Source organism: Aulonocara stuartgranti (genome assembly GCF_965226115.1).
Source record: "Aulonocara stuartgranti genome assembly, chromosome: 16".
Lineage (NCBI taxonomy): Eukaryota > Metazoa > Chordata > Actinopteri > Cichliformes > Cichlidae > Aulonocara > Aulonocara stuartgranti.
In genome coordinates, this window is record NC_138952.1 from 37298838 (window position 1) to 37311328 (window position 12491).

The 12491-nt window shown below is 47.0% G+C and overlaps 1 protein-coding gene across 1 annotated transcript; it reads right to left on the reverse strand.

Moving 5' to 3' along the window:
• Positions 1-8452: 8452 nt before the first annotated feature.
• On the reverse strand, positions 8453-9869 carry LOC309690421 (uncharacterized protein; the record flags this gene model as incomplete). Its single annotated transcript, XM_082507454.1, has 3 exons — positions 8453-9151; positions 9410-9765; positions 9821-9869. 3 exons carry the CDS (start codon positions 9867-9869, stop codon positions 8549-8551), a joined length of 1008 nt encoding a protein of 335 aa, XP_082363580.1. The 3' UTR covers positions 8453-8548.
• Positions 9870-12491: the final 2622 nt, after the last annotated feature.

Genomic DNA, 12491 nt, shown 5'->3' on the forward strand with positions numbered 1-12491 from the left:
TCTCTAAAACCTAAAAGAGGAATTATGGATTTGATCAACTGGTCCCTAAATGCAATTGACATCCTTTCTCAACGAGAAGTTTGGGCTCGGGTGAGCCTGAGTGCTGAAGATATCTACCTATTCGGAACCATGATAACAGGGTTCTTGCTGATCGGAGCTGGCTTGGCCCTGACTTATCAAAGAATTAAGAAAGTGGAACCAGCTGTTCAAACCCCCACAAGGCTGCCCGCTGGGATTGGAATGATGGGAGAGGCGTGAGTTTCTCAAAATGGGCTCATTGAGTCAGCACGGATAAGATCTTGGAGAGGCTACGGCTGCTGTGAATACTCAGAATAAGATCTCTGACAGCAGACTGGATACATCTCAAAAGGGCTTGCTCGGAATAACATCTCTGGGCGCAAATTGGATGACATCTCGGGGAGGCACACTGCCGTGAGTTCTCAGAATCGGCTCCTTGAGCACAAGAAATGACAACATCATAGAACGACGAAGCTCGCGGCTCTCCAACGGGAGATTGAGAGACCAGTGTTGGACTGTAGAACTGCTTTGAAATTCATATGAGCTGTTCGCACTAAAGTAAAAAGCACCATCACTTCATGCGGAGACCCTCTCGGCACCAGCTGCGGTCTCAAGGCTGGAGCTGAACAACAACACCCTGATAACGACTGTGTTTAGTCTGTTCCCCCCATTCCATGTAAGGCCACCTGGGTTGGCTGGAAGACTGTTTACTGAGCCTGGCAGGGTGAAGGACACTGTCTCAGCTGAACTATGGACACACACACACACACATATACACTGATATGCACACACTCATCCCCCCTCCCTTTCCAAATGCCTTCGACGCTTATTCCCTTCCGATGCTGACAGGGATCAAGGAGACCAGCGCACGCAGGCCCGGATGTACTGTCTAAGTCGGCGGTCTCTCACCCTTTACCCGCCCCTGTTGCTTGTCATGTGTTTCTTTGGTGTATTAAGAGTTTTTTCATGTGCAGAGGTGTTTTTTTCTTCTCAGTCTGGGGGGAGTTATTTTTTCTCCTTATCTTTCCTCATGTGGTGCATTTTCCATTGTTATACCTCTCTGACCCGTCTTCCCCATGTGATGTTTTGTGTAATGTATGTATGGTCGGAGGGTAAGATGGCGCCGCCATTGCGTGCAATAGGTCAGCAGCCTTATGAAATTTCCCCTGTAGGACTTATAAAGGTATATCAAATTAAATATATAAACATATATAAATAAAACCACTTTTTTTACATTAGTAATTCCTTTTGTGCATAATTTTATATTATTGTTAATAATAAATTAATTAAAGCAACAAAACAACCTGAAGAGCCGGTTCGGAGCCGAAAGAGCCGGTTCTCTAAAAAGAGCCGGAAATCCCATCACTAGTAGGTACCACAACTAGAACACGGTAGTTGCAGCAGGCTAACGTTAGTTATTTTAAAAAAAGAACTGACTTCCAGAGTTTGAATTGCACAGTCAGATTTCATCCCTTTCTTCTTTAAATGTGAAGTGGTGTCGGAATTTCCAGCCAGCAGTGAATTCCTGCCCGTGCACTGCTGGCTGAACACGAATGCCATGCCAGACAAGTTTTCCAGCGCCTCCTAGAAAACCGGTTATTTTTAAAGGGGGAGAAATGTGAATTCCATGTCAAAACATTGTCATTCTTTGGCTACATCATTGAATAGGGAAATCTCAGCTGACCCAGTCAAGGTTCAAGCTGTAGTCAACTGGCATGTTCCTCCAGATCATAAGAAGCTTCAGCATTTCCTAGGCTTTGCAAATGTCTACCACCGTTTCATCTGGGATTTTAGTAGAATTGCTTTGCCTCTAACCCCTCTCACCTCCCCCAAGGTTCTGTCTGCCCAGAATGCATTCACTCACCTCAAGGAACACTTTGCTTCAACACCTATCTTTTTGCAAATGGACTAGGTCTCCAGTTCATCGTGGAGGTGGAAGCCTGCGATTTGGGGTTGGGGACCATGCTCTCCCAACAAAAGGATGGTAAGCTCCATCCCTGTGCCTATTTCTTTCGTTGTCTCACCCCTGCAGAACAGAACTATGATGTGGGAAACCACGAACACCTCTGCATCAAGCCCGCACTGGAGGAGTGGAGACACTGGCTCGAGGGCAAGGTTCTGCCATTCATTGTCTGGACAAATCATAAGAACCTGGCATATTTCCAATCTGCCAAACGGCATAACGCCCGACATGCCAGGTGGCCCTGTTGTTCACCCGATTCCCTTTTTCAATCACCTACAGGCCCAGATCTTGCAACATAAATCCAGATGCACTCTCTCAACAATTTGGGACCATGGCTTACAACTCACCTATCCTACCTTAGAACGTAGAAACTCTTTCTCAACAGGTGATCCAGGAAAAAAAAAAGGTGATGAAGCAGATTTTCATTGTCTTTTCTCTCTATCTCTTTTCTCCTTTTTCTTTCCCTCTCCTTCTGTTAACTTTCTTCTGAACTTTTCTTCTTGTTTTTCTTTCTCGTCCCTGAGTCCAGTCTGGCCTGATTACAATAACTTAGAATAAAAATAACTAATAAAGATCAAATAAACTATGACAATCAAGTGGACCAGTATAGCAAAAGGCCCACTTGGGAAAGTAAATCTGTTGGGCATTTTTCTTGGCCTTCAGGCAGTAATTCTGATTGCTACAGTGCCAGACAGGACACAACCCCCCCCCCCCCCCCCCCCCCCAAAAAAAAACGTAGAAACTTAGAACTTTTATTGTCATTGTACAGTTGCTTGCACAGCGAAATTGGGAAGCAAGACAACAAAAGTAAAGAAAAACAATATAAAAACACTATACACGATGTTTTAGTTACAGGAAGCACTATGGGGGTGTGTACAAGGGCATCGTAATAAAATATAATCAATAATAAATAAGGGTGGAAGGGCTATGGTCGTTAAAAATAGAGATGGAAATTCCACATTTGCTGAAATATTGCACAGGGAATCACAGCAACAGAATGATTGTATGGGAGAGATCTGCTCACACTCTTAATTTGCATTAATAGTTCTGACAGTCCACGAGAAGAAGCTGTTCTTTAGTCTGTTGGTTTTGGGCCTGATAGATCTGAACTTTTTTCAGAGGGCAGGATGTTGAAGAGGTGGTGGTTGAGATGGAGGTGGTCTTTAATAATCACCCTGGCTCTGGAGAGACATCTAGAGCTGGCAATGGAGTCCAGGGAGGAGGTTGGACAGCCGATCACCTTCTCTGCAGTTCTGATGACTCTCTGGAGTCTCTTCTTATCGGCTGTTGTGCAACCAGCGTACCACACGGAGATGGCGGGCACCAGCACACTCTCGATTGTGGCTCGATCGAAGGACACTAGTAGGTCAATCTGCAGCCTGTTCCACCTCAGAATCCTCAGGAAATGGAGGCTCTGCTGGGCTTTCTTCACTAAGGCTGACGTGTTTGTTGACCAAGATAGATCCTCAGATATGTGGGTGCCACGGAACTTAAAGGAGGACGCCCTCCCCACGTAGTCACCTTTTATGGAGAGGGGGTCAGTTTTTGTCTTACAGAAGTGCATGACCACTTCCTTGGTTTTCCTAGTGTTTAGGGTGAGGTTATTGTGGTCACACCATTCTGTCAGACGCTGGACCTCATCTCTGTAGGCGGTGTCATCATCATTGGTGATGAGCCCCATCAGAGTGCTGTCATCTGCAAACCCTGTCTCTCCTTTGTGCCCACCGTCCAGGCCCTCTCTGCCCGCCTGGCCACCCAACCTTCTCTATCATTCAGATTATGGATGTGAGGTGCCGGGGATGGGGGCTTCGATATCTGGTAGACTTGGAGGCCTAGGGGTCCTGGGTTCCCTGGGCCACTGTGTTGGCCACGTTGGACATGTTGCGGGAGTTCCATCGTCTTCACCCAGATAAGCCTGGCGGGTTGCGGGGAGGCTCTCATTGGTGGTGGTGGTGGGATGGGGTGGGATGATGTCATGAGGAGTGATCGTGAGCTACCCCGTTTCCCTGGATTTCCTGGAGCCCCGTCCCCTTGCACTTTTTGTATATATCACTTGTTGTAAAAAAAACAAAAACCTTTGTTTCTCTAAAATATTTGAAGTCTATCAGTCTTGACATTCATATTCTTGTGTAGAATGCTGTTCTTTTTTTCTCTAGTGTTACTGAGGCCTTACAGGAGAGCCAACAACACTAAACACTTTTTGGTAATACACTGTCACCTACTTGTAAATCTGTTCAATTTAGAAAATGTTTATTACATTTAATTTGTTTAAAAGGTTTTTTCTCCCCACTGTCACCACGCACATACAGCTAACCGATGGCTGAATGGTTAGAGTCTCTAATGCTGCAGAATCTTGACTTTACAATATAAAGCGCCTTGAGATTTTTGTGGCCAATCCAGTAATTGAGATTGTCTTTGAACCCTCAACAAAGCTGTTACTCGTGTCACTTGAGCTGTCATCTACATGCAGCAGTGCTGAATTGCTGGTTACAATCCTTCACATTTGATATTGAACTCTCATTAGGTGTGCTATGAGATTCCCCTTTTTATTTGTATTCACTGCTTTTGATAACTGTAACTTATCATGGAAAGAATGGTGAATGGACTGGTTCTTATATAGCGCTTTTCTACTCTGTCTGAGCACTAAAAGCGCTTCATACAACTAATTCATTCATCCAGTCACACCCATTCACACAAGCACTTCTTCTAAGCTCTTAAGTGCTCTATACATATTCCCACTCCGATGGATGCAGCAGAGAGTAAGATGGGGTTAGTATCTTGCCCGACCTTCTGGTTAGTGGCTGACTTGCTCTACCACCTGAGCTACAGCCACCTCACCCCAAGAAAGACAATTACTTCACAATTCACTGACAGGCTTGTTTTGAATCTCCAGACCGTATCTACATCTAAAGACTTCTTTTTCCGTCTGCAGTGATAAAGCCCTGTTGAGCTGACACAGTTTCTTTGTTTCAGCAAAGAAACTTTATGGATTTCAGATTCAAGCAGGATTACAAAAGTGCAAGAACATGTAAACAAATCAAATCAGATCTATTACGTAAAAACACAGAGATAAGAAGAGAGCCATAATCATATATAATTCTTCCAAATTAATTATAAAAAGCAAGTCATCATGTAGACTGTTTCACTTAATCCTTCATTAAAGACAATGTCAGCTAGAATATAGCTTAATTTTCACAGAATAACACTCTCATATAGTGCTGTCATTGAAGGCAAAAGGACACGTTCAATGTTTTTTTTTTCTAATAATAACATCATTATTGTGGAGGAAACAAATAATGGAGAAATTCAGCTACTTGTGCACAGGGTTTTTGTAAAATAAAGACACTTAACCATAAACAAAGGTAAGGGGTCCTGATCTGACTTTAAAGACAGCAAGCTGTTGTTTATAGAAAGCCGATTTATTTTTAGTAATCATCAACATTTGCATATACTGCAAAAAAAACCCCAAGAAAAATCAAAAAAACAAGATAAAGCTCTAAAACTGTATCATGTCAGCTAAGCGCCAAACTGCTAAGGGACAAAATTAACAACTAGAGCAGGTATGTTTCTCTGGAGTCTATTGAAATCAAACAAGACCTACAAGCAGGGCAAAACTAAGTGTCCCCAAGAAAAGAAGAAAAAGAAACTAAACATCATGTTCTTACAGCCTCTGGCGGTTAGTGTCATAACCTTTGGATAGTGCAGGAACTCTGCACTTTGGCTTTCAGAGGCCAGTTTAAGCAATAATTCAGGCTGGAAATTAGAGTCCACCTTAGGCCACTGTTAATTTTGTAGGACTATGCATTCATTAAAACTGATGCAATATCAGATTTTCAGGACATGAGCAGTAGCATTTTAATGCTTTATTCTATCTTTTATTGGTTTGGTTTTGTAGTATGGTTGTATGCATGATTCTATATATTTAGCATGCTTTTATTTTTAATTTTTTTATAGTTCCTACACCCTGATCAAAGCAGTTCTCCACACCTGCTCACACTGCATAAAAGATGTGAGGTGAGGGCACTCGCGAGAGCAGTCACGGAGCATGTGCAGAAGTGACACAGGCATGAAGCTTCAGCAGAGCAACACGATAGAGAAGCCAGACAGTTGCCAAAGAGGCTGGCACTTGAACTGGAGTTGTATGTAGTAAGAAGGCCTTTCTTGGTGAAACACACCCAGTGCAAAGAGGGATTTCTGTGATGGCTGGTGCTAGAGCATCGATCTCAAGACTGTTGCACTTAACCCTCCTCTCGTGTTAGGGTCGGCACCGACCCATTTTAAATTTCAAATGCATAAAAAAATCACATACATTTGTTTATTGTATCAAGGCGTTTTGACTTTGTCAGGAACCTCTATTTCTACAAAATAAAACAAAAAAAATATTTTCACTAAATTATAAAATGCCCTAGTTGAAATTATGACCTTTGTGTTGTTAGGGTCGGTTTCGACCCAGGTATAATATTATGAGTATAAAGCAATAATTAAAGCCAAAACTGAAATCATAAGTGCACTGTCAGCTAAAACACTTACAGCAAGCGCCTCTCCTAATCATATGAGCTTTAGGGGATTCTTATTTTGCATGTTTTTTGCAGTATACCTGCACAAAAACAAAACAAAATAAACACGGGCATGTGAGGTGAATTCACTATTTGAGTGGCCATTTGACTTCCAGAGTGCACATTTACAATTTGCAGCATACAAAAAATGAGAAGAAGATTCACAGTGAGCTAAGTTCAGGATCATATTTTTGGTGAAAATGAAGGAGAGGACACAGAGCAGCATAGCGATTCAGATGGACAGGTTTCTAAGGAGGAAGACAATCTGGACTATCATCCAGAACACACAGACACATCTGATCAGAGGTGGAGGTCGCTGGTGCTGAAGCTACTCCGGCTGAAAGATTCAAGTCCAAAAATGGTAAGATTTTTTGGAGCTCAGTACCTCATGATGTACATGGCAGGGCAGCTGCTGCAAATGTCATCAAAATGACCCCTGGAATCACAAGGTTTGCTCTGACCACAGTCAGTGACACTAAGAGATGTTTTGAGATATTTATGCCATTGTCACTAGAAAGAATCATCATTACTATGATAAACCTTGAAGGAAAAAAAAGTCCATGGCGACATGATGAGGAATACCTGGATGCTTTCATTGGTGTTCTTCTTGCTGGAGTGTACAGATGCTGCAATGATGCCACTGATCGTCTATGGGATGCATCGACAGGCATAAACATTTTCTGGGCAACGATGTCACTTCACACATTTGATATCATTTTGATTCAAGAGTCCTCAGATTTGACAACAGAGAGACCAGACCGAGGTCTGACAAGCTTACTTCCATCAGGGATGTCTGGGAGAGATGGGTGCAGTTTCTTCCACTGATGTTCATCCCAGGGCCAGTGACCGTGGATGAACGTCTTGTCCACTTTTTGAGGAAAATGCCCCTTCCGGCAATATATACCCAGTAAGCAAGGGAAAAACGGCAGAAAAATCTGGGAAGCCTGTGATGCAAAAACCAACTATGCCTGGAATGTACAGATTATCACAGTCAAAGCTGTGAGTGGCATCCCTGAGAAGAAACAATGAAAATGTGTGGTCCTCCATATGACCACTGGACTGCAGGATCACAATATCAGCTGTGATATTTTATTTTATTTTATTTTTTACCAGATATGACCTCGGACAAGAACTTCACAAAGGAAACTGAGGTGAAGCTGTATCATTGGGAAGTGATAAAAAGCCCACAATTACCCACGGCTATAACCAAAACAAAGGAGGAGTGGACTTTTTCTTTTTTTCAGTTTATATTAAAGGTCTACTGCTGAAAAAAACAAACTTTTTTGTCTTTTCTTGATGTAAATGTATATGGGTCGAAATTGACCCGTAACACCATAGATGTCATTTTAGTTATTAATCTTAAAATAAAAAAAATCAATAAAACAGATTTATTTAAGAGATGTGTCCTTTACCCCTCAGTAATACTCAGGTAACACAGAAACCTTTTATTTATTAATATGATTCTCTTGAGGTTAATTTTACATTTTTTTTTAATTGAAATCGAGGGGTATTGTCACGGGTTGCTCTGAGGATCCACTCGCAGGACTCCGGAGTGTGTTGTAACAGAGACCGTTTATTCACAAAAATCTTCACCAAGTGTATTTACAGGCAGTGCGAGGACAGTGCTATATACAAGATGTGCGAGGACGGGTTCCAGGGCTCCAGGGAAAACAAGGGGATCACACACACGCTCACGCCAACCTCTCTCCGCTAGTGATCAGCCACCTCTTACACGCTCCACACGGGGAAACACGGGGACGGGTCCGGGGAATCTAGAACAGAGAGACAAATGTTACTTTCTGAGGCGGAAGTGTGGGAAACTAGGGCTCGACGTGTACTGACAGGAGTCTTCACAACAATCCAGCGTTGAACAGCTGATCTCCTCCTTCTGATATACCAGCTGGTCTGATGAGGCCCAGGTGTGCATGACCCGGGAGGGCGTGGGCCGAGGGCGTGAACCCGCCATGAGTTCCGCCCCGGCAAAACAGGGGAGGGGGAGAGAGATTGCTGATCAGTGCCTTGCCGACCCCACAGGTCGTGACAGTACCCCCCCGCCAACGGGAGCCTCCTGGCGACCCCCAGGCTTCCCAGGGTGAGCCTCATGGAACCGCCGAACCATGGCCCGGTCCAGCAGAGCCGCCCGCAGGACCCAGGAACGCTCCTCAATGCCATAGCCCTCCCAGTCCACAAGATACTGCAGGCCACGGCCCCGGCGCCTGACGTCCATAATCCGAGACACGGAGAAGGCCGGACGGCCAGCGACGACCCGGGCGGGCGGAGGGGGTCCGGAAGGAGGGCACAGAGGACTGGAACAGTGAGGTTTGATCTGCGAGACATGAAACACGTTGTGGATACGCATGGTCCTGGGGAGCTTGAGACGCACAGAAACGGGGTTAACAATGGAGTCCACTTCGAACGGGCCAATGAAGGAGGGGGAGAGCTTTTGCGACTCCGTCCTGAGAGGCACATACCGGGTCGAGAGCCAAACCTTCTGTCCAGGTGAGTAGGCCGGGGCCAGGGACCTGCGGCGATCCGCCTGCCGTTTGTTCCGGTCCGCCGTGCGAAGAAGGGCAGCTCTAGTGGCCCGCCACGCGTGCCGACACCGCCGCAGGTGCTGCTGAACAGAGGGCACAAAGTGCTCACCTTCGATGGCAGGGAACAGGGGAGGTTGGTACCCCAGGGAGGCCTCGAACGGGGAGACGCCTGTGGCCGACGAGGTAAGGCTATTGTGAGCGTACTCCACCCACGTCAGTTGCTCACTCCAGGTGGTCTGATTAGTGGACGTCAAGCAACGGAGAGCCGTTTTGAGTTCTTGGTTGGCCCGTTCCGCTTGACCGTTGGTCTGTGGATGAAAACCTGACGAGAGACTAACCTGGGCCCCCAAGGAGGCGCAGAACTCCCTCCAAACACGTGACGTGAACTGTGGGCCTCGGTCCGAGACCACTTCAGCAGGGATCCCGTGGAGGCGAAACACATGAGTTGACAGAAGCCGGGCGGTCTCCAGGGCAGTGGGGAGCTTGGGGAGAGCGACAAAGTGGGCAGCTTTAGAGAAACGGTCGACAACGGTGAGGATGACTGTGTTACCTGATGACGGCGGAAGACCAGTGACAAAGTCAACCGCAATGTGGGACCAGGGGCGGCTTGGCGTACGCAAGGGATGAAGTAGGCCGGCAGCAGGCTGGTTGACCGGCTTATTCTGGGCACAGGTTGGACAGGCAGCGATGAAGTCTTGGACGTCCTTGGCCAGTGTAGGCCACCAGGCGAACCGCTTGATGAAGGTGACGGTGCGATGAACGCCCGGATGACAGGTGAGTTTTCCGCCGTGGGCCCATTGTAGCACTTGTGAGCGAACCAACGTGGGAACAAAGAGCAATCCCGGGGGACCAGTACCTGGATCCGGTTCCGCCCGCTGGGCCTCCCGTATGGCGGACTCGATCTCCCATGACAGGGCTCCGATAACGCACGTGGGAGGGAGAATGGGAGCCTCACGGGTGGGGTCCTCTGAGGTGGTGAATTGGCGGGAAAGGGCATCGGGTTTCACGTTCCGGGAGCCGGGCCTGTAGGTGATGGTGAAGCAGAATCTGGTAAAGAACAGAGCCCACCTGGCTTGTCGAGCATTTAGTCGTTTAGCCGACCGGATGTATTCGAGGTTCCTGTGGTCAGTCCATACCACAAAGGGTTCTGTTGCGCCCTCTAGCCAGTTGCGCCCAGGAGCAAAGTGAAGGAGGAGATGAAAGCAGCACAGCGGGAGGTGAAACGCTGCCTGAGGGAAGCAAAGGACACCTACAGGAGGAAGGTGGAGCAGAAGTTGGAGAGGAACAATATGAGGGAGGTCTGGAATGGTGTGAAAACCATCACAGGCCACAACACCAAGAAAAGCACAGTGGGGGGGACTGTGGAGAAGGCAAACGAACTCAACAACTTCTTCAACAGGTTTGACCAGCCCACAACCCCCCCACCCTCACCCTCACCTTCACTACAGAGTCCAATCCCCACTCTCCTACCTCCCTCGCTTCCCCCCCTTCCTGACACCATGACACCCGCCTCCTCCAATCCCTCTCTCAGCAGCAAGACATCTCCCCCCCTCCCCTCCTCCCAAACATCTCCCAGTGTCACAGTGGATCAGGTCAGGAGACAACTGAGGAAGCTTCGCCCCAGAAAGGCAGCAGGCCCAGACAAGGTGTGTCCTAGGATGCTAAAGGCGTGTGCTGCTGAACTTGGGGAGCCGCTACAACGAGTCTTCAACCTCAGTCTGCGACTGGGGAGAGTGCCCGCCCTATGGAAGACATCCTGCATCGTCCCGGTCCCCAAAAAGAACCAGCCCAATGAGCTGAATGACTTCCGACCGGTGGCACTGACGTCACATCTTATGAAGACCCTAGAGCGGCTCTTCCTCAACCTCCTCCGACCACAGGTACAACATGCCCAGGACCCACTACAGTTTGCCTACAAGGCGGGTGTCGGAGTGGAGGATGCCATCCTGTACCTCCTACACAGAGCCCACTCACACCTGGATGGGGGAAAAGGCACGGTCAGGATCCTGTTTCTTGACTTTTCCAGTGCCTTTAATACCATCCGGCCCTGTATGCTTCAGGAAAAACTGAACAGGATGGAGGTGGACCCCTGCCTGGTGGCTTGGATCTCCGACTACCTCACCGACAGACCAAATCAAATCAAATCAAATCACTTTTATTGTCACATCACATGTGCAGGCACACTGGCACAGCACATGCGAGTGAAATTCTTGTGTGCGAGCCCCACAAGCAACAGAGATGTGCAAACACAACAACACAAACGAGCAAAATACAAGAATGGCCAACCTGAAACTAATAAATATATGTACAATATATAATAGTGTATGCATTTCTGGATGTGTATACTAAATATTTTCCTACGTGTGTGTGTGTGTGTGTGTGTGTGTATACACATTTTTACAAATTAAATAGTAAAAAAATAAAATAAAATAATAATAATAATAATAAAATATATAAAATATACAGAGTTGAATATGTGCAAAACAAGTGGCATTTATATACATTGTGGAGTGCATAATGTTAAAGTTCCAGTAGTGAAGCTGAGGTGTCTATGAAGTGTTCAGCAGTCTGATGGCCTGGTGGAAGAAGCTGTCTCTCAGTCTGCTGGTACGGGACCGGATGCTGCAGAACCTCCTTCCTGATGGAAGCAGTCTGAACAGTTTATGGCTGGGGTGACTGGAGTCCTTGATGATCCTCCCCGCTTTCCTCAGGCACCGCTTCCTGTAGATGTCTTGGAGGGAGGGAAGCTCACCTCCAATTATCCGTTCAGAGCACCGCACTACTCGCTGGAGAGCTTTGCAGTTGTAGGCGGTGCTGTTGCCATACCAGGTGGTGATGCATCCAGTGAGGATGCTCTCAATGGCACAGTGATAGAAGGTCCTGAGGATGCGGGGGCTCATGCCGAATCTTTTCAGTCTCCTGAGAAAGAAGAGGCGCTGCTGCGCCTTCTTCACTGTTTTGTTTGTGTGTACTGACCACGTAAGATCCTCAGCCAGATGTACTCCAAGGAACCGGAAGCTGCTCACTCTCTCCACAGCAGCGCCGTTGATGGTGATGGGGGTGTGTACTTCTCTGCACCTCCGGAAGTCCACTATCAACTCCTTTGTCTTTGCGACGTTGAGGGTGGGATGGTTGTCTTGACACCAGTGGGTCAGGGCGCTGACCTCCTCCCTGTAAGCCGTCTCATCACCGTTGGTGATAAGACCCACCACTGTAGTGTCGTCCGCAAACTTCACAATGATGTTGGAGTTGTTAGTGGCTGTGCAGTCGTAGGTGTAGAGTGAGTACAGGAGAGGGCTCAGTACACACCCCTGTGGAGCACCAGTGTTCAGTGTGATGGGGGATGAGGTGATGCTGCCCAGTCTGACCACTTGGCGTCTGTCAGACAGGAAGCTAAGGATCCAGCTGCAGAGGGAGCTG